This window comes from Thermobia domestica, chromosome 7, assembly GCF_964235325.1.
Source record: "Thermobia domestica chromosome 7, izTheDome1.hap1.1, whole genome shotgun sequence".
Lineage (NCBI taxonomy): Eukaryota > Metazoa > Arthropoda > Insecta > Zygentoma > Lepismatidae > Thermobia > Thermobia domestica.
In genome coordinates, this window is record NC_137460.1 from 210,074,873 (window position 1) to 210,098,727 (window position 23,855).

Consider the following 23,855-nt stretch of genomic DNA (forward strand, 5'->3'; position numbering starts at 1 on the left):
AAGTCTGTTCTGTTGGACTTACCAATATGCACAACATTACCTCCTAATATACAAAAAAAATCAATAATGCAATGCACATGATTGTATAGCTTACTAAATCCAATTAAGAAAGGAAGGAAAAAAAAAAACGTTCCACATCAACTCTTGCCGTGAAACGGTTTATTCATGGTCCAAGGATTCTGCACTTTCACTACAAGCACTGATCAAGGATTCTTGCATACCATACTTATATGACATTCCAGGTTAACAAAGAGAATATGAATATCTTCGAGAAAGGGTTTTAGTCCAAAGCAAAGAGTAATATAATTTTGCCTTCTCTCTTCCTGAGATTAAGTCATTTTACTTTCACACGAACAGCACAAGCATAAAATACGAAATGGATTCTATATTAATTTTTGCCCATATACCGTTGTTCATGTACCCTTCTACAGGGTTCAGAAAAATTAAACCGAAATAATCCATAAACTCGTTCTTACACAAATAGTAATGATTATTTCTTATAATCGCATAATCATCTTAATACAAATTAAGGCATAATTCTCTACTACTTGTGTTCTCATGTATTCAAATGATCATCGTGCATGCCTTCGATGTGAGTGGTTCTGAGTTCACTTCTCAGAGGGACAAATATTATTGATGTCAATCCAGCATTGTGTACTATTCTAAACTACCGTGTAAATCGATTTTAAAAGATCTAAACTTGGGTAATAATAATTTGAGAAGCCTGATTCCAAGAAATTACTTTTTAAACATATTCATTCAAACGGTCACGAGAAAAATTATGAATGATGAGACATGGATGATAAGTGCTCAGATGACTCAGAGAATTGATGCAATGAATATAGGGAACTAAAAAAAAGACAGCAGTGGAAAACTTTACGAAAAGAATTTTAACACCATAAACGGTATGCTAAGTCACAGCAAATAAACTTTCCCAACAGAGGTAAATAATCCACTTTTATGCTACCATACCACGCCCTAACTAAACATGCTTGCTACTTTTGAGAAATGGAAACATTCTCTCCTGATTGTTAACTGCAACTTGACACCGCAGCGATCTACCTAAAAATGGTAAATCAATTTCCATTAAATCCTACAGGTACGAGGCAGTGGCACTATACGATAGACTACTTCAGATGAAGCTGGACTGCTTTAGTGTGAACATAGCCCACAATAAAAACAATAATCCTAGAAAGTCAATAATCGTTTAAACGAGTTGTTTGTGCTGTAACCGATGTTACTATAATAAAATAATAGATGCTCTTGACATGCGAGAAAAGAAAAGAGCATACGAGTATCAAAGATTCGAAATGTCCCTAGCTATGAACTGAAGATATACAACTATTAAGGCACCTCTGATACAATTTGCGAATTTATTTCACTTGTAGCCAGTTGTTATAGACTACATAAAAGCAATAATAATTAAATACTGTTGGCATACGTAGCGCAGCTAATGTTGTAGTTAAAACTAAGTTTTCTCTATCAGTGAATTCTAAAGGTGTATAGGCAAAACAGCTTCACACAACTAACTACTGAAGAAACGTGTGATTATAACTATTAAATTGAACTGAAGAGTAAGAACACAAACATTAAGGTATTTGAAGCTATTATATTTGCTACATAGCGTACGCGCCTTTGGCGTGGGAGACCCGGGTTCGATTCCCGGCGGGAGCTCATGTGGTTCGGATTCCACGTTAATCAGTAGGTCCACGTCTCATATAGCCTCGCTGCTGAACGGTACGTTAAACTCAAAATCAACTCAACTATATTTGCTAGAATTACCCATTATAGTATCGTTTATGTATTGTTTCCACGATGTTAGAGTTGATACGCTAACCAGACTTGAAATGACCAGTCATTATATAATGTAAGGCATGAGGTGTGATCGAGCAACAGTGTGTGTATATGTAAATGAATAAACCGTTGATGAAGGCGTGGGGGTTGCCATTGAAAATTTCGACGCCAATAAATATTTAGACGCATTCCTGAGTTTAATCCAATAACCACTCGACACCTAGTATCAACAAATATACTTATTTTTCTAATTGATGGAATGATTTATATTTTTTGAATATATTAGTTCCCATCATTAAAAGTTAACGACTCTGGCACACTTAATTCGATTACCAAAAGTATTCGAAACCTTTCGAAATACTGAAAATCACTGCTGTATACTAACCTTTGGTTCTCTTCCCTCTTCGCTGCTGCGTCTATGCTGATTGTGTTTGGTCCTGTATTTAGAAGAGTCTTCATGTACAGCTTTGGTTTCTGCTACGTGTGTTTCACTTTTGCTTTCACTGCCTTCGTCTGTCTTTCGTTCTGTATTCACCGAATTCTCCACTTCCATTTCCGCCTCCTCTTCGTCGAGGATCTCTCCGTCCTCCAGATCGACCTCCTCCTCCTCCTCCTCTGGGCTGTAATAATAATAATAATAATAATAATAATAATAATAATAATAATAATAATAATAATAATAATAACAAAGAATTGAATCAAATATATTGTTTGCCTTAATGTATTAGTTACTAACTATTTGTACGAACTACTTTCATTCAAACAAGATAATCTACTTCCTGTGCCTCGAGGTAATTTCTTTTAGAAGAGTGGATTCCATCACCTGTTGGGGTAGAAAACTCAAGTTTTACGATTGAATTTAAAGGATTCGAACGTCAGATCATTTAATTTTCTGTACAACTACAAAACTTACTGCAATGCTGATTCATACAACATACTTAATCAATTTCAACCCACCTCCAAGGAAGTATCGAATCAATCCAGCTGTAATCTACACGAAACCAAGAAATCCCATTTCAAACAGGTAAGTCAATCCTCCTCGGAAAATGGACCAAAACAAATGATACGACCCTTGAGAACAAAACCGATTCAATTCAAATATCTTTCGAATTAACAAAATGAAGAAAGAAAAGAAAAAAAGTTCCGTCTCAACCAAAGAAAAATTTAGGGTTCAGCATAAATGGGCAAAGCAGCAGACATATTTTCCAAAAAAATAAATGTAGCCAAATTTTGATTTCTCGACAATCTTATTTGTTAATACGTTACTTGAGAATACGGAACAATGGAGTTGTACGAATGATGGCATTACGTATCAAAAACTGATTTCAATTACTGAACCCTTTCCCGAAAAAAAAAAAAAAAAAAAGTATGAAATTGAAAAGGCTAGATGTTATAATCGACAGGTTGCTACACTGATTTCATCTATTGTGTGTAATGCATAACATTTTCCAGTACTTTATTTATCTTTCTACCGCTGAAACTAAGTAGCAATGGCCTGTTATAGTAGATTCACTATTCACTTGATGAGTACACATTTATACATAGGATGATGATTCGAAATTTCTGCTACAATGATTGTACTTACAAAAACAACCATCTGAAGTTGAAAGTTTGTCCAAATACGAAACGGAATCAATGTTTAGAGCATAATCCATTTTTTCAGCATCTTGTTTCATTCATTGTAGAGAGCGCATTATTTAATACGATAACGCGCAGATTCAATATGATATAGCAAAATTTATTCTTAATTTCCTGAATTCTTAGAACCGAAGTTTAATCCTCGGTGAAGCCAAGATTTATTTTCTGTCCTAACCTTGTTCCAAAGCGGCTTATAGGATTCATGAAGCCTCTGTACAATAGCTTTCTAAAGTTTCTGGAATAACCTAGGGGAAAGGGGTAAACGCGTGCAGCAGAAGTTAATAAAATGTGGAGCCATACCTGCACACCGCCTGTGAATCCCCTCGGTGTATCCCAAATGAAGGTAATAACGCATCGCAGAAATAAGAATACTTTCGAAAGAGAAGCATATTTTGGGGTATCTAAGTTATGAGTTACGAAACAATATGTCTCTTCATATTAAAGTGTTGTATTGTACGTAACACAAATATGGAACTGTATATGTAAGCGGGATGAAAAATGGCTAAAAGCTTGTCACAAAAGGTGGGAAGAGAAGGTTAAACGATAGTTAAAGAAAAATGAAATGAAATCTTTAAGTTTAACGTCCCACGGTTATGCCGGTTAGGCTAAAGGAGACGGTGATAATGAGAAATGAGTGAAATGGTGGAATGAAGAAAGTGGGAGGAAACGGGAGAACCCCGAGAAAACCCACGAGCACGGTGTTTGTCCACCACAAAGTCCACACGGCGCGAACTGGGATCGAACCAGGGACCCCAAGCACCGGAGGTGAACGGATAGTTAAAGAAAGAAAAATACTAAGATTAAGGCGTTACTTATAAACAAACAAAAAAAAAAAAAAACTGTAGATATGGGGAAGGTGATAGGAGGGAAATATAATTGGAATTAATGGATGACCTTTTAACATTAGCAGATAACCCTAGTATACCAAAATTTCTAAATTCACAATAGGTGCTTCCGCAAACATGCAGAATACTTAGGATGAGAACTAAAAAGGTTTTAAAAAGCGCGTCAGAGGGCAGATGGTGACTGCAAGTTCATTAGTTCGATAATTTTTTCTTCTTACTCCCTTTTCGAAGGGGAGAGGAGGAAAACGGTTGCCCAGGCTTGTTATTCACTGGAAACTTCAGGAACATTTAAAAGAGTCCCAGGTGCATTATTTTTACCGCAGCATCCGCGTGCTACTTTCACTCCACCATTTCATTCATTTCTCGTCGCAGTCTCCTTTAGCCTAGCCGGTATAACCGTCGAACGTAAAACTTAGATTTCATTTTTTTTATATATATTTTTTATTTTAAATAATTAAAAGGAATACTAGCGTAAAACATTCAAATTACTGTTAAGAAAATTACAATCTCCCTTCTCCAGACACCAGGGGGCGCACCCACGTGGCGTCCACCGGGTCCGTATTCTTGTCCCCAATATTTCGTAACTCGATATATATGTGCACACTTTCTGAATAAAACTATATTGCTCAGCAGAGAAATGATTCATGTAAAGATTTGACCTTACTCATTATCTGTACTATTTATTTTCTGATAAAACAATCTCTAATTTTATCAATTTTCGTAAGAATGAGGGGCAGTACATAAAAATTCTTTTTGGACATTTGGGAGGGGGGGGTTGTACAAGACCGCTCCCAACAAGAATTTCTGTATGTGCGTCTGCCAGATACTAACACTGATACTGAGTACAGACAAGTTCAACAGGCAATATGAATCACTCGAACAATGTTACCAGGCCTTTTATCAAATAGCATTATGTGTAAGATATCCATCACATTTTCATATCATGGAAATGCTGAATTTCAACATGCGCAATTTCGAATTAAAAAAAAAAAAAAAAAAAAAAAGTAGATTAGCGGGTCCATATCAGCGTATCAGAAATCTTACATACGTAATTCAAAAATGCATACTTCATCAACATGCAATGGGTATGCAAAACATTTCCTGCATGATATTATTCCCAGGCATGCTCTCAACAGAATTTTTAGATATGCTCTGACTTTAAGGTGGGTCCAAAGCAGCCGGAAAGCTTCACCGGGAAGTATTCGAGACCGCCAGCACTACCAGAATAAAGTGCTGCGATGCTTTGTTTCACGCTTATAGGTCAGAAAAAAAAAGTCAAATATACCGTGATAAAATACATCGCAGGCATGCGTTATCCCAAGCACGAGGACCCACGAAGCTGACGTTTCCTAACACTTCCGATTCATTACCTTTGCCTTACTTTGGACCCATCTTGAAATCAGAGTTTATCTGAAAATCCTGTTGAGAGCATATCTGGGAACTATACCCTGTCCTTAATCCCCTGCACACTCATTGTTCACTGATGAAATATGAATTTTTGGATTGCGTAGTATGACTTCCTTTACGCTCCTCGATCACCGCCACTCCCCGGTTTTTCGAATTCGGAATAGCGAGGGTTGAAATTTCCCTTCTCCACAATTCTGTACAGTTCTAGCACTGAAACTATGTATTTTCCCAAAGATGTATATAAACTTTTCTCATATTTTGATATGAAGAATCAATCCCCTCTTACAGTTTATCAGTATAGTTCATTCTCAGCTGTCTGTACTTTAGGTTATTTTACATTGTGAACACCAAGGGAGATTACGTTTCTGAATGAAGTTCTGCACGGCTAAATAAACAAAGGCACTATTCCAACATTCGTATAACCCTGATTCAATGTGTATTCACGTTCTCAATAGCAAGGCTATAGATAACGAGACCGTTTAAAGCAGGATCCAACCGCTGTACTCCATTTGCTTCTCTCCCGCCGAATCGAAGCCAGGATCTCATAGCCTATATCAAAGGCGATAACACTTCCCGTCAAACTAACAAAAACAACTGATGGTGGGGGGGGGGGGGATACAACAGTGATGACTGAACGCAGGACTCGAGAGACTCGCACCTCGCGATCATGACAACCTACGGAATGAAAATTCAAGTTTACCTACGTTTTTGGTGAAATGGGCCATTCCAAATCTGGACCATTCTCATAGTTTACCAGGTCCTGGGGGGCGCCCCCCTAAAATTTTCATGGTAGGCTTGCAAATTAACTATAATACGGTTGAATCGCCCCCCCCCCAACTTCTGCCGCCCCCCTACATTTTTGGGTTGGCTACGGGACTGTAGTTTACCACTGTTCTACTGGGTCCAAACAAAACGTAATAGTAGCACGTTGCAGCTGATTCATATTCAGCCGAAGGTTTAAACATCTGAGACTATCTTGCTTTCATTGGTCAAAAACTGGATTATTTCAGAATTGTACTTGTTGAAACTATGGAGAAAACACGAAACTCTGGTTGTTCCTATGGAAGCGTCATTCATCATATTGGTCCTGAGATAGGAAATGAATAATTATACCATCGAAGTACTTCATTAAATATTCAACGTTGTAATCAAGGTCATTGTCGAAGTCCGATCTCACTTATGACCAATAATAATACAATGGATAACGCAATTCGAACATGGGCGCCCGAAGAAAATTTTCTAGTGGGGGGGGGCTCAAATCTCGGGTTCCTATATTACGCTTGGTATTTTTTATTTGTATTAAGAAAATCTTAAGAAACTTTGTGAACCAGGGGGAACCTGCCCTCCCCTTCGGGCGCCCATGAATTCGAATGATTATTATAGTTACACCACATTATCCAAATTACCTCATTCCAAAATTATAGCAAGAAAAAAAAAACAATAACTCATTATTTGCTTCTACAATCTGAAAACGCTACATCTGGTGAAGAAAAAATCCAAGTAGTCCCGCTGAAAATATCAAAGAATGGGATGCAGACCAGTTAAAAGCCCGCCATTTTACAGGTTTAAATATCAAAAGGCGAAACAATCACGAGACAATGAAACATACGGGCGCCAACGCATAAGTGGAGACTATTATTGAATGAACAATGTCCGCTCCACATGGTATCCTTGCGGAAAACGACAAATTACACTCAATTTTAACAAAATGCGTCAAAAACTTCCCTAGTCCTAAGTTAACCTGACATACAATACTCTGCATATTATTATGTATGTAAAACAAAAACAAAAACAAAAAAAAAAAAACGCGAACAGAATACTGACCCAACGTGGTGTGACCTAGGCTCGAATTAGACATTACATCCTGGCCACTGAATAACGGATTTTTTTTTTTTTTTTTAACCGCATGCCGTCATTACAGATCATATCTATTACGTAAACAAAGCTGGGTTGGTCAAATTTAGGCACACTACATTTTACAAAAATTACAGGTAAAAGCTAAATGAAATACTTGGAATTCTATTGTTTCACTTACACACACATAATCATTGTCATTCTCCTTACGTATGCCCTAGCCAATTGTAGACAAATTGGTGATGACTGTTCACCTTCAGATATAAATTAAATTCTCAGTGAATACATTGTATATTCAAATGGGCATTCAACACAAAGGAGTATCGTCGATGGTGGACTAAAACAAAGAAAAATGAATGACGATTATACGTCACATGCAATAAAAGAAAGGAAAAATACTGCGAAAAGTAAACCTGTTCAATAACCATAATATAAACGTACGGGATTTTCTAAACTGAGCTAAGCTTTTTACGAAGTTGCACTTTACGATATTCACACTTTATAATCTAGAGAGCAGAGAACATAAACCTTCTCTTTCCCTTGAACAATTCAATTATTTATGATGCGCGCCACTCACACTTCGATATCTCGAGCTTCGAGACAATGCGCACTAACGTGACATCTGGATCAAACATTCTCGGTCAGCTTCCATCCCGGGGTTTCGCGCATGAATATAGCAATGTAGCCGGAAGCCAAAAGGATCATGAATGAGGGGCCCACGCTCGATTATACTGTCCTAGCTCTGCAGTTTATTTTTAGTTCGACGAAATAGATTCCATTTGCAGAACATAAGTACAGAATACACACAGTACCCGAAATGCATATTGAGAAGCGAAATTGGTATTTTACCCGCTGATTCGTATTTTTGTCAGGATCAAATATATTTATTTCAAGGTTATCCTTAATCTGTTTTGACGATTATAAGTCGGGTACCGGTAATATTATTTTATAGTATTCAAAGAATACATATCAGAACATTACTGAATGTCAATGTGGTGACGTAATATGAATTCTATCTTTACCAAATACGAATGTAGTGACGTGATATGAATTTTATCCTACACATTCCGTCCACCTCCTGTAGCATAAATTGTACGTCTCTAGTCGCCAGGAATTTTGCATTTTAAAAGCAATGAAAGTTGATATTAAGTAGAAAACTAGGTATCTCTTAATAGTGTTGAATATTTGCCCTCTAGGTTCTTTGCTTTTTTTATTTATATGAGAATTATTTTTGTTTTCTTGAAAATGAACCGGAATTTCATGACGCGATTTTACTATTTCCAAGTATATTTAAATGTTCCTTGCATTTTGTGTTTGAGTGTATGTGGCCCCGTGAAGCGTCTCGCAGTGGCGCAATTAAAGCCTTGGAAGCCCCCCGCAAACAGCGTGAAGTGGGGTCCCTTCTCCACGTCTCACTTCATGATCTGGGGACCTCCGCAATGCGGAGTCTGCGGGTCCCTTATATACACTCCTGGCGTCTCGCCTTTTGGTGTGAGCGGTCCTGGAATCGATTTCCGAAGCGGGCACTCGATCGAAAACGTGTAAAAGCTATTCCAGGCCAGTTATTCTGAGTGAAGTTCTTTTGGGGGGGAGAGTCCTCATTTACATCAGGCTTGGGGCCGCGGTGGCTCAGTGGTAGGGCGTTCACCTCTGGTGCTTGGGGTCCCGGGTTCAATCCCAGCCCTGCCAAGTGAACTTTGTGGTGGACAAACACCGTGCCCGTGGGTTTTCTCGGGGTTCTCCCAATTTCTTCATTTCACCATTTCATTCATTATTCATCATCACCGTCTCCTTTAGCGTAACCGGCATAACCGTAGAACGTAAAACTCGAAGATTTCATTTATTTTTAATTTTGACATCAGGCTAATGCCGGGATGGTACCTAACATGCAGGTCCCAGATCGCTTCCTTCCCCGAATAGTGTGCTCGTCGTGGGACGTCATGTCTCATGTGACGGGCTTAAGGCTGTATTGACTACATACTATTAAAATTATGTATGACTGACAAACAGACTTAAAAAACGAATTGGTAAAATCAGACCAAGAAAATAAATCAATGGGCTGGAAAAAAATAATGACGCAGGAATTCTGAAATCTTTCAGCTTTACATTCTATGATTATCCTGTGTAGGCTGAAGGAGACTGTGTTGAAGAGAATGAATTTGAAGTAATGGAATGAAGGAAGGAACTAGGAGAAAATGGAAGAACCTCGTTAAAAATTACGCACACTGTGCTTGTCCACCACAAGGCCCACTTGGCGCGAATTTATGATCGAACAACGAGCGCTCTTTCTGTGAGCCACCGCAGCTCCGCGCAGATATTCAATACCGTGGCGTGAATAACCATAACGTTGAAGAAGAACGAAGGACACAATGTGTAACGTAAAGTTACTTCCAACGACTTTTTTTTTTCTTTGTACGTGATCTGAATATTAATAAGTATAGGAGGTTCCAGTAAAATATCAAGTTTCACCTGCATGCACACAATTCTCACCACTGAAGAGAGAAATCTGCTGATATAACACAACCTTTTTTTTTCTTCTGTAATAGAAACTGCGTCGCCATGTTATCTGATCATGTCGTCAAATGTCGCAGTTCACAGTAACAAGCACCGACGGGATAAAATAAGCACATAAAACAACTTACTACATTACTATACACAGTCGTTTCTACATTCTTTTCCCAACCTACCAGAAAATGTACAGCAATATCGACCCACTCACATGTAGCTCTATTACCTACAACCTATTTATAGGAAAAGGAGATGAAGGCTGATTAATGGTATAGAGCGCTCGCCTCTAGTTTGAAGAGCTCTTAGTTCAATACAGATTTTGGTGGATGGAGGCTAAGTGATATAATTTGGTTAAATAAACACTAAAAGGCAGTCGAGTGCTCTAATCTCTTCTGCAAAGGGTTCTCGGTTCGATCCCAGATCAAGTAAGTTTTTGTTGGACATCATCATCTCGCTCATACCTTTTCTCGGGGTTGGGTCATTTCTCCCACATGGGGGCCGCGGTGGCTCAGTGGTAGAGCGTTCACCTCTGGTGCATGGACATGATGTATACTAAAATTCCAAAATGAAATTTCGTGACTTTTTCATGAACTTTTCTTTCCCAAACCATAAAATTTAGCAACATTCTCGAGAACAAATTTGGGTGCGAATTGGGTCAAATTTTCAGGCATGCGATAGAAGTGTCCTTTGCTTGCGATTTGGTAGCGTCTAAAGCCGACGACAGACATTTTTAGTGGTAAATTTTGACGTTCTATAGAACAAAATTTTCCAGTCTATACTTGTACAGATAAAAAAAAAATCGTGACCTAAAGGCTAAATTTCGTAACTTTTTCTTGATTTTCATGACCGTTTTCTGATTTCATGATTTTTCCATTACTTTCGTGACCGATAGACACAATGAATTGAGTTCTTCTTGGTTCGATCCCAGCTTGCGCCAAATGAACTTTGTGGTGGACAAACCGTGTGCGTGGGTTTTTTCTCGGGATTCTCCCGTTTCCTCCCACTTTCTTCATTCCACCATTTCATTCACTTCTCATCATCACCGTCTCCTTTAGCCAAACCGACACAACCGTAGAACGTAAAACTTAATAAAGATTTCATTTCACTTCCTCCCATATTCCCATTCCACTTATTATGTAATCATTCTTTTTTTTTCAATCATCCGTCTTCAATAGCTTAATAGAGTTAAGATTGAAACGTTAGATTAATTTCATTGTCCTTTTCTTTTCGAAATAAAATTGTGCTTATATCACTAGCCCAGTGGTTCTCAACCTTTTTGACTGACTACATACTACAGTATACTGAAAGTCCTGGATATCACAACACACTTGTTTGATACTTTTATCATAGTTAATAATAATAATAATAATAATAATAATAATAATAATAATAATAATAATAATAATAATAATAATAATAATAATAATAATAATAATAATATCTATTATAATATTGAAACCAACTTTTTTATAATGACACTAATTCTATATTATTATTGATACCGGTGAAGATGTTGACTGGTATACAATCTCTCTCGATTTTAACTAATTATTATCAAATTCTACATGATTTTTAAATTCTAAAATTTCGCGACATACCTTAAGGGGACTGCGTGACACACCAGTGTGTCGCAACACATCGGTGAGAACCACTTCAATAGCGTAACAGATTTTCGTAATTAAAACAGAACTTAAGTTTCGCCTCGTACATAATACTCTCTCACACAAATCCTATTATCACTTTTTATATTTTTAAAATCTTACTTCATGTAAAATCAGCAAAGTCCGCGTTACAAATTACCAAGTCTTTACTAATTGCTCTTGGATTAAGTTTGATTTCAAACAGTGATATATATTTATGCAATATTTGTAACATATATACTGTATGTGCAGCATTAAATCTAACGCCCTGCCCCCAGGAAAGAAAAATGTCTGAGATCTTAATGAAAATGAAATGAAATCTTTCAGTTTTACGTCGAGGTTCGAACCACGAACACCATGTACTAGAGGTGAGCGCTCTAGCCACCGTGCCCCCCGGAGATCTTAATAATTCTAAAACTAAATTTTAAAAAGTATTGCCTACACTTATTATTAATAAGGATGATTTTCGTATCACAGGAAAAAAATGAAACACAGGGGCGGATCCAGGACCGACTTCTGGGGGGGGGGGCGGTGGGTTGTCATACTGCTATTTTTAAGGGCTCCAAACTTTGGGATGGGTTTTATTTATATATATAAAATAAGAAATTTTCCTCTTCTGGACCGGGGCGATCGCCCCCTGGATCCGCCCAAGCTTGCATTTTCAAGTACTATTCAGTGTATGTTATGTTAGGGGGGGAAGAAGAGAAAGAGAGAGAGAGATCGGCATTAAGCCATTTTATCGGCCTTGGTCCAAGTCTATAGAGAGGAATTGTTTAGAATAGCAATATACTAAGTGACATCTTTATACTGCTGGGAGGAGGGACTGTCAAAGTGATTGGTTCGATTCCTTTTATTGACTTCTTAGCCACATCGCACTTAGCTTCCACAGGAAGATTTTGTGTTCAAATGTCGCTGCGAACGTAAAAGGAATGTTGGCTAAGGCTTTCCCAAGAAACGTAACGCATTACCATATCAAGGATAAACAGGTAAGGAAGACCCTAATATGTGTTTTGTGTTTTGCACAAATAAACAGCCTAAGCACTACAAAAGTTCATGTTTTTATTTACGTAAAATAAACTTTCGGGTTAAAATGTTTTTCTAACGCTCCTCAACCAACAAGAAAAGTATCATCTCATGTCCAAAAGACAAATAGAGCAAGCTTGATGAAGCTACTCACTTATTTCCACCGAATGGATAATACTAGTGTTTCCCTCGGGGCCCGCCACGAGACATTAAAAAGGGCCCGCAGGACTTTTTTTTTTTTTTTACCTTACCATATTGCTACCATCTGGAATATTTGCAGTGTACATTATCCAGGTTTCAACCAATTTAAAGGAAAAGAATACAAACAGAGAAAGGAGGAAATTACAACCTAGGCTAAAAGATGCATCAGCCATCACTTTAGGTTAGTGATGAATTCATGAGCTTAACTGGTATGATCTTTCTTTTTCGCAATATCTGCATTCATAGCAGTATTGTCTTGTCATAAATTTCATTTTTATGATATGAAATATTATATATAATTTTATGGCGGGTTGCGAAGAACTGGCGGTCGCTATAAGGGGTCCGCGACATCAGAAAGGTTGAGAAACGCTGGTTTACACTAATAGACGCATCACTCTCCTTAAACAAATAAAAACACTTTATTCCTAGAAGGGCAGTGTCTTTAAGATTTTTTGGGAGGTAAGGAAGACTCCACCGATATAATTAGTTCATCATTGTATATAAGGCGGTATTTAGGTATTTTACGCTCCCAGGCCTAAGACAATTTCTCAATTTCCCTTTATTTATTCGTATATGCTTAAACAATATGACCACAGCTGCCTAAATTGAGCCACCAGCAATTGGGTGGATCGTAAGAACCAAATGCACGGATTATGCTGCAGCATCGCTGTTGTTTTCAAAATAGATCTCCCTTAAATTTATCCCTCGTGAACGGCCTTCTTTTCGCGTACGATAGCATTCTAACTAGCACGCTAATGATTTTTGTACATTTAATAATTCCATGCAAGATAAGCTTACAAAAAGCGTTGGAAGAGAAGCAAAGCTGAATCAAAACGTTTACAGTATCCTTCAAAACAACCGACATATGTATAAAAACTGAAATAATAACTACTTCTTTAACCTTCAAGGCTCATGAACGCAACTCAAACCTTGATAATACAAGGTCAAAACCACTTCTCTACAGGTTTACTGCTAATCTCTTGCTTCTGAACTTAAGCGGTAAGGAGTACGAGTTGATTCTGCCTTTCGACTATGCCAAGCTGTGTTGTAAATCAAACACCATAGATAAATGTGTGTATTCATTTCTGTTTTCATCGAATTCCCGAGAGATTTTAATCTATTTACACGAACCAAAAGCTGGGACTGTACAGCACTCAAAATTGTCACTCTATTACTCCAATTCTACAGTATATAATACATAATATTGGGCTAAATGAAACTCAGATTGACTTATTTCCTAGCAAATGCTAATTATATTTAACTAATTAATGGACAGTTTCAGAAACACGCTTATTTCCGTTTCAGTCTGGTCGACAAATTCCCAGTAATTTTTAAAATTGACATTTCGTTTAATACAATTGGATTTTCTGTTTACAGAATTTACTATTATAATCAACATAGAATGTTGCACAGTGGGTGCAGGTGCACACACTTTAACTTCGGTCTTCATTTGTCTAAGAAGTTTAAAATGTGAAACATGTACTCTTACACACTTAGATTTCCTCAGATTTTTCCTTGAATACATTCATAGTTTACATGTATGCACTTTCTTTAAATATGTGCATAACCGTATTTATTACATATATGTCAGTATTTCTGTTTTACTCTGTTCAATCTCTCCCCAATCTGCACCCATGTGTCAGTTGATAATCAATCACCATGATAACTTTCGCCATGGGAGACGAAACATTTTTCAATCGTTTTAAGTGATTGTTAAGCGAAGTTAATGAAACCAGTTAAAGCACAACAATGAATGCCTTCGACGGTGAACAAGTATATAATAACACCCTGTAGATAGTTACGTATCACTTTTCATTCTCCATCTCTATTATATACGGATATCCTTTAATTCGAACGGGTTATATTACCGTATCATGGAAGAAGCAAAAATTACTCTCTGAATCTCATTTCGCTATTTCTAATTACACCTATACAAGCTAGTCGTATACAGTCTTAAATGAAACTGAACTCTCTACCAAGTCACTTGGGGGACGTGATCAATTCATCGCGATTCCAAAGCCCTTGTTGATTTTAATCGAACATAACGTAGATTTGGCTTGATCCGATACAAACTTATTCTAAATTTGATAGTTCGCAACGAAGCACTCACCAGAATATATATTATAGTTAATTTCAAAATTTTCATAATACTTCGACAACTATCCACTCTGTATTTAACTTCTAAATCTAACCCATCTTCAGTTAGGAAGCATTGAAATTAATGTTTATGTTTAGATGAAAGGAACCAAACGTTTCGAGCAAGATAAGTGCTAATTGAAAAATACCAAACTTAACCTAACATTAACAGGAATTAGCGAAATTGTCGGATTGTTTCGATTCGAATAAAGGATTCCCCTCTAAACATTGGCGGAAACTGATCCGTTACACTTAGTACGCACACTGGAAGTATTATGCACTTATCTAAAAAGTTACGAACAGCTATGTTTTACCTTTAAAAGCAGAGGAGTGAGTCAAATAGCCTAGGTCTATATCACACATCAACAATAAAAATAATAATCTACTTTTGAATTCGGAGTTATACATACGGTACAAGGAAATTTAAGATCAAATATGCTATGATCATTCGCTTGCAGTTAATGCTTATTACCAATAGATCAGATATTTCACTTATTGTGAGCGAAGAATAGCATAATGTTCTGTATACAATTGTATGCATTCCTATCCAAAATGATGTGTGTTCCATGGTTAGGCCTAATACATTACATATTTGCGTACTTGGTAAAAACTGCCTCTATTCCAATAATTAAGTGCTACTAACCATTCGACATTTCACGTTTTTCTGGCACAAAAGAACAATGTTAACTTTTCTTAATTATTAAAATGTAATTTAACACAACACGATGTGCCCACTGGCCTACATTTACACTTCCATAAATGTAATATCATGCTAATGCATGCTAACGACGTCACGTAATTGTTATATTGTGCCACGTCTCTTAGTTTACAAACGAAAAGTCAACATAACATGGGATGGAAGATTTAATACTTGGAAGAAAATGTGTTGTGACCTATTTCTATTACTAATGCTCTATCTTTTGCCTATTGGTCTTTAACAAAATACAAACAGCCTATATCCGTAATTATATTATGAATTACAATGTTGTTATCAGTTCCAACCTTTGGACATTGTTGATACAACTGAAATTTGAATTGTTCACTCGTAACCTTTATCAATACATATCGAGTTTTATCATTATTCATGTTTATAGTAAAAATTCAAGAGTAACTGACATACGAAGCTATACTGAAAGTCAGAATGAGCTGTTACAATTTTGAGATTCATATTATAGTATAAAGTGTTCCGAATTGTTGTTTCTATATTTTCATTTCGCGTATATCAACGGTTAACATTTCATAATTATCATCATCGTGAACCATGAATTATCGTAGTTAATGCTGATAAGACGAAGATTATGCTTGGGCTTACATATTATACGATAGGCCTATAAGATCATTAGTTATGGCAAAACTTTACGCTAAGAGCGATGAGTTATCAAATTACGAGTTGGAACCAAAAGGTTTCAATAAAAGTCTAATTCTTTAATTTAATTTGATCGCTGTGACTTATTTACAAAATTCAATTTATAAGTTGTTTACTCACTATGAATGCATAAGGCCTAATCAAGAAGGGAATCAGATAACCCCTTGAACACGGGTTTCTTGTTTTCGTTGTCTTTTAGGACTATGTGGATTATTGAAATAATTGCAACGTTATTTGATCTTTTTAAAAATCGTTATCACAAACTTATTTACGAAATGGGGTAAAATAGCATGTATTTCCACTCGATTCATAGAAGCAATGCCATCACAAGATATGTCGAAATATCAGCGCTTCGTAGAAAAAAGAAAACAAAAGCGGATCGACAGTGCATAGATAACGCTCAAATGAAGGTCTGGCGGGCGTCCAAGAACTCGTTCTCATATCTACAAATAGAAAGGCAGCTTCCGTGAAGTTAAGTAACACAGTATACTGTGTATGTTATATATACACGAATTACCCATTTGCAAAACAAGCAGCACATTTCCTTGCACAAATATCCAACTTTTTTCATCATACTTATCTACATACCGACCAATGATGTATATTTTATGTATTTAGCAGTTTCTTACGGATCTAATTCTACAAAGGGAGTTATTTTTATTATTGTTTATTTTAAAATCTAACTGAGAGTTTCTTTATATGGCTGTTTCTATACACAATAACACAAAACTAGAAAATAATACCAAAAACAATCTGTAGATAACACAAAAAATTCGTTTTCCGTAATGCTTTCAAACATCATTACACTCGACCAAATACCGCTCACTGTTACTCAACTTCCTAATTGAAAGCAAAGTGTACTTTTCACTACGTATATTGTCAAATCTAAGATTGTTCTTACAAATTGTTGACAGTTTCTGTTATCTATTATTCAGCTTATGCAATCAATTTTCAAGAATTCACGAAGTATTCTAGAAGGGGGACATACGAAGAAAGAGAAAAAAAAGCCTGTCGAGTTAGATTAAAAAAAGAAAGTACATAGAAAGTAGCAGCTGAGCATACAGTTGACCTGAGAAAAAAAGTCGGTAGCTATCTAATACAACGTTTGTAAATCGCATTCCGAAAATGCACCTGCCTGGAGAGCTGATAAGTTTTTCCAGTACTTTTCTAAAACATGAAGCAAATATAGGATTGAGTATTTCGCGGATAGCGTATTGACGCGGGAGACCCGGGTTCGATTTCCGGTGGGAACTCATTTGGTTCGGATCGCATGTTTAGCTGTAGACACATGTCTCATATAGCCTTACTGCTGAAAGGAGCACTAAATTCAAATCAAATCAAATAAATGGATTGAATATTTCATTATCTAGTTCATTATCACCGATTTAAGCAACAGAATCAAAGAAATTTGGTGGTTAAGTGGGTGTCAACCTTATTTACCAGTATTTATTTATTATTTTTTTAAAAAAGAAGAACTAGAGATTAGACTAAATGCACACAGAAATGACAATACAGAACAAATAATGAGAACATATGAAAGCATTTTTGGAAAAAAAAAATGAAAATGAAATTTTTGAGTTTTACGTCCCACGGATATGCTGGTTAGGCTAAAGGAGACGGTGATGATGAGAAATGAATGAAATAGTGGAATGAAGAAAGTGGAGGAAACGGGAAAACCCCGAGAAGGATGCTGAATTCATTTGGCTTGGTCTCATGATAGCCCTAGGCTGGAAGGTGATAATAAATAGGTTCACTTGATTTGCATAGTAAGTAGCCTATTTACAACTTAATAATACGGGACACCAAATCACTGAAATATAAAGATCGTGTAAATGTAATTTTGCTATTTGGAGGAGAGAACAAATCCAGAATGCGATCGATTTAAATATCACCAGGTCAACAAAAAGAATTCTTTTGCGCTGAACAAGAACTCTAAAATCAATAGAATTGTGAAGCTTCAGTGAATTCACGTCACCAACCATTAATCAGCAGATTTTACGTCAGCAGAAGAATGCCGCTTTAGCGATATGCGTAGAATCAATACAAGTAGAACTGAGATCTATCTTCCAAGAAAATTTCTTCAATAAAGCTTTGAAAAAGAAAAATTCAAGTATTACGTTAAAAACTTTTAACCAATTAGATTTCATGGACTTGGACAAAAAGTTTCAAAGATAAAAACGAGGTATGACAGAAAATGGTTTTCTTTTAAATGCAGGTGCCACGAATAGACACATTGCAACGACGATTTTGGTGTACGTGACCCACATTCGATTCTCGGTCTTCATTAGCTTTTCTCACGCATCATCTTAAGTCTGATGCACATTAAACCCTCAGATTCCCCTCGTTCTAGCTAAAGAATTACTTCTATTCTTCTACTTAAGGTGGATCACTAGGTGTTCTCGGTGCTATGATAAAAACTGCTTGAATTGTGCGTCGCTGCCAGGTAGTGTTGGAGTGTTTACTGGTGCCAGATAATAAAGGAAGTAATCATGGTATTCTGCTTGAATACTTACTGGAGAAATTAGTTTTTGACCTTTATCCCAATTCACAGCTAAGTTCTGCTTCTCAAACTACAACGCTAGAATCCAGAAATTTAAACGTACAAATTTGGCAACAACGCATTATGGCGTTCTGCGCAAGTTTCTTCTCAAAATCTATTTCCTTAAATGTAAATTAATATTTAAATAAAATGTGAAACATAACACGAAAAACTGTCAAACAATATATCTATTTTGTAATAAGATTGTTACTTTAAAGTACTTTACACATTCAAATAAATATTTCATAAAATTGAACACTTTTTGTAAGATCTAACATCAAGTGCCATCTTCCGGGTGGTGATCCACCTTAAGAGTCTTCATCTCGGCGAAATTAAAATACCGCTAATTTTACAGTAATTGTGATATCTTCCAATAGATGAAAGATAATCGAAATATGGATCAAGACCGCCCTAGACAATATTATTTTGCGTGAGGTACCGTTATCAGAAGTCACCAAGTGGCTTTCCGTTTCCATCTGTTTAGAAACGCGAAAATAAATGCCGATATTCAAAATGGCTCGAAATCGAAAGCAGATAAGTGAGTCGTGATAACGGTTTCTCATGTAAAATAACATTGTCTAGGGCGCTCTTGTTCCACATTTCGATTACCTTTTATCTATTTGATATCGCATAATTACTGTAAAATTAGCGGTATTTTAATTTCGCCGGGATGAAGACTCTTAAGATGGTCAATAAATTGCAATTTTCTTCCTTTCCATATTTTTCCTACTACACATAATCCCTCACAATTCAGTATCATGATTATTTTTCCCAACGCGATCGTTATTTCCATGTCTGTAGCCAGAACAAAACCAGTTTACGAAAGCACACTGTTTTACACCATTATTGCGAATTATTTTGGAAGCTAGAAAATGTAGTTGAAATTACGCCCATTCGCCCACGATTCATTCTGTAATAAACTTTAAGACTAATTTTAAATATTTATATTCTCTCTTTACTGCTCAGGTTTATCATCAATAAAATGTCTTCGAGTTTTACTATAGAATGAACGGAATCCATATAACTTACTGTTATGGTTCAAGAAACATGAAAGTGCAGTGAGTTAGCCAGATGATGCCAATCCTGTATCAATCTGATCTAGTGAAGCAAACATTACCCACAGCTATAAGATCAAGTGGATGGGGTAGGAATGTAGTGATTTGGGTTCTTGCTTAACATTGGTGCTAACTTCTTAGGATTGATTGGGATTGTACCTTTAAATATAGGGTTCTGGCTGATTTTGTCTCCATTGCTGGTGATTGTTAATTGTATCAGCGTAAATTGAGGTCTTGGGCTGTACCTTGAAGTGTATTAAATGAAACATGTTCTTTCATTCCACGGGTGGCTCTCAAGAGGTCATATTTGCAATTTTTTATATATATATATATGCCCATATAGTTACAAGTTTATCTAGCGTACTAATTCTTTTACAATTTCCGAATCTGTATAAAGCTTTGTTTCCCTAACTTGTTGCAATAAAATTTAACTTTTTTTTAATAATGAGACTTCCCTTGAGAGCCGTCACTGTGTCCAACGTTCAAATATACACGACAGATATTGTTTTTTTTTTCTGAGTTTTCACGTGTAATTTTTTCACTACTCATTAACTAAATTGTGCTTTCATTTACGTCATACATAATGCCGCTATTTAATCAGAGGTGCAAAAAACAGGTTGATACAGTATGCCCCTTGAATGTTAATGAACAACTACTATAAACCACCTTGATCATGTCTAATATAGGCTAATAAATTTGTGAATTCGGCGCATTGTGTATTCTCATTTTTAAAAAAGTGTATTTATTTATACACAAGAAAAACGTTTAAAACAACTCCCAAGTACAAATTAAGACTTTTTTAACTACAAGTGTTGTTGCACTTCCTGTTCTTTAGCTACATAATAAAACTTTCCAGCAGATATTATAAGTATAGAGAAAGTTTTTTTTTTTTTTTTTTTTAGGCCGCGTTGACAATGCCGATTTCATAGAAAGATCGCATATGATATTTTTTAACAGACCTAAATTTTGTAGTTACTTTAATACAGTAATTACATTACTATTTACATGAAAATGTATAACATTGTAACATATTAAAAAGATTAAGTAGTAAAATATAGGGCCTATCATTCATTTACTTTTTACTCACTTTCTTATATATTTCACATTCGTTAATATAGTTTATCATTATTTGCAATAGGGCCAGAAGGTCCTATAGATTTACCACTGTGGTACAGAATATACGAGTAAGAATCGGAAACTAAAGTTACAAAGCCGATATTTCTGTAGTTTCGTCTGTTATAGAAGAATGAGAAGTAATTTTAATACATGAAGTTGGTAATTGTGTCGTTTCAGCCACCCACTATCTACGGCACTAGTTGTATGTAAACTCAAAATGGCGACTCGTTTACAAAACTGGTATCGCGAAGAAGTCCGCTAAGTTATTCTATTTCTCTGGGCGAAACATGTAAGCGCGGCTGTATTCACCGGCAGCTTGAAGAGGTTTACGAAGAGACCGTAATGTCTCGTCAGCGTGTAGCATAATGGTGCGGCTGGTAGGAAAAACGTCACCGACGAGGAGTGCAGTGGAAAAGCCCAGCATTGCATCAACAGTTTCGCTGGGTTTTCGACCACCCTCCTTACAGTCCGGGCCTCGCTCCATGCGACTTTCACCTGTTTCCGCACTTGAAGGAGCACTTAGAAGGTTGTCGCTTCGATTCAAACGAGGTAAAACACTTCGTGACAACGTGGATGAACACGCAAGGACACGATTTTTACCAGGACGAAATTTTCGAACTCATCACACAACATAAGTACCTCAATCGATCTGGCAACTATGTCGAAAATCTACCTAATATATTTACTATCTGCTGGCTATATTGGTTGTATGAAATAAAGACTTTGTAATCTTATATTCTGATCAGTCCTCGTATAAAACTATTCTCTTTTTTTTTTTTTTTTTCAGATTACCGACGTGTCTTTACCGAATTACAGAAACGTTAGTATAGAATGGTGTAAAAAGAAAAGTTATGAGCTAGTAACAGTGAAGGGAAACGGATCGAGGACAGAGCTTTCGGACAAGCTAACGGCATAGATACTTGTAGTTATAGTTTTGAAAAAAAAAAAAAAATAATGTCTCAGTAATTACTGATTACATTCAAGTAGTAGTATCAGTTTAGTTTGTACCTTAATACTGATGTGTTAAAAACGTTTTATTTTCAAACAACCCAAAGATCTAGAGTACGTTTAAAAAACATTTCGACATGCACCAGGCGTGAAATCTGGTATCGTCAGTGAATAACCTACAGTTTTTGAAAATGTACTTTGTATTCTCCTACAAAACAAAATATTTCTCTGCTTCTAATTTGAATCTAATGGATTCACATTCTCTTGTTTTCACAAAGCAAGGATTATGTGCACATCCACGTTCCTCTTTTACAAATACTACTCTGAGAAGTTAGAAAGCAGACAGCCATCAAAAAAGTATATGCAATACGTATTTGCTAGCATAAAGGAAAATAACGACTTATTATCTTTTCAGACACGCAAGTTTACAAGGACATATTTTCCACAGCTTATTCATTATCAGTGTTCACAACGAGTCGTTTTATTATCACGTAAGAAACGTAGTTAGTTAACAGATATTGCGCAGCATTTTCTTACGAGTGCTATAATTACTCCCTTGCTATTTTTCCTCATATCTAAAATATATTTCTTACACTATTCAAAGCAGAGTTATACCTGCGTTAGGTTTTCCTTATAATACATACATACGAAAGAAAATAATTTCCTATATATTTTAGCAAAATAGAAAAATAAATCTTTTGGAAGAATTTTGAAATGCTGCATTTCTTCTTCTGGCCTTTACGGAAATAAATTTCCCGCTTAGAGTATTAAATATTTCTGTTATTTTGTTTCATCAGCCCACTGATTCATATGGGGATGATGAGAAATGAATGAAATGGAGGAATGAAGAAAATGGGTGGAAACGGGAGAACCCCCGACAAAACCCACGCACACGGTGTTAGTTCACCACAAAGTTCACTTGGGGCAAACTGAGATCGAACCAAGAACCCGATGCACCATAGGTGAACGCTCTACCACTGAGCCTCCGCGTGACAGAAATCTACTCCACATCCGGTTTCAATATTAAGAAAACCACACCAAAACCAAACTTCTTTACGTGGTGTACATTTACACTGCCACCTTTTGTTTTGTTCAAATGTCTTTGTTAGTAAAAAATTATACTACCGGTAAGTGTTTTAACAATATTTTGACATCGTAAGGGGGCGTTTTAACCAGTCCTGAAGAACAAAACAATATGATCACTTAATTCCAGACATTGGCGTTATTTACGGGGAAGGGGGGGACAGGAAGGGGCAATTCACCACCCCAAGAGTTTGAGGAATACATATACTTTAATCCATTGTCTACTAATATAGGGTGGCCAAACGTAGGTACAACAGTCCCGTACAGTCCCAATTTCTTATTGTTATCCATAGTTTCTTTATTATTTGTTCTTAACATGTTTTTACTTATATCTTACGCTCGAAACAGCCGAAGTAAATAAACCTATAAGCTAGAATGTTATACTTGATCAATGCAGGGGTGTATACCTACTTTTGGGCCACCTTTATACAAGTACAAAACATGAAAGTTATGTTGCTGGTGCTCTTGTCCCCCTCAAGCGAAGTCTGAAATGACGCCCCTCTTTGAAGAAAAAGACACAATTTCTTACATAAATCAGTTGGCTGAAATCAAGGATGACGCGGGGACTGGACACCGTTGAGTCCTAGTTTATAAATAAATTCCTAGGGGGTTAAACATCTGCATCCCAAAATTGAAGTAACAACAACGGAAAATAACAGTGCTGGAATAAAGTCGCTGGGAAACAATAAAACAATTTGATGA

At 36.4% G+C, this 23,855-nt stretch overlaps 1 protein-coding gene across 7 annotated transcripts in view; it reads right to left on the minus strand.

The window, feature by feature from the left end:
• The window catches only part of LOC145690700 (uncharacterized), a 100,611-nt gene that overhangs the window by 42,901 nt on the left and 33,855 nt on the right, over positions 1-23,855 (minus strand). For 4 of the 7 annotated variants that reach the window (XM_081765862.1, XM_081765859.1, XM_081765856.1 and 1 more), the window contains exon 2: positions 2,180-2,414. In XM_081765862.1, coding sequence (XP_081621988.1) covers positions 2,180-2,414 — 235 coding nt within the window. Of the gene's footprint in view, positions 1-2,179; positions 2,415-7,719; positions 7,899-7,979; positions 8,118-16,532; positions 16,691-23,855 lie in introns of those variants that run through there. The other 3 variants (XM_081765860.1, XM_081765861.1, XM_081765858.1) reach the window with 3 other exon arrangements.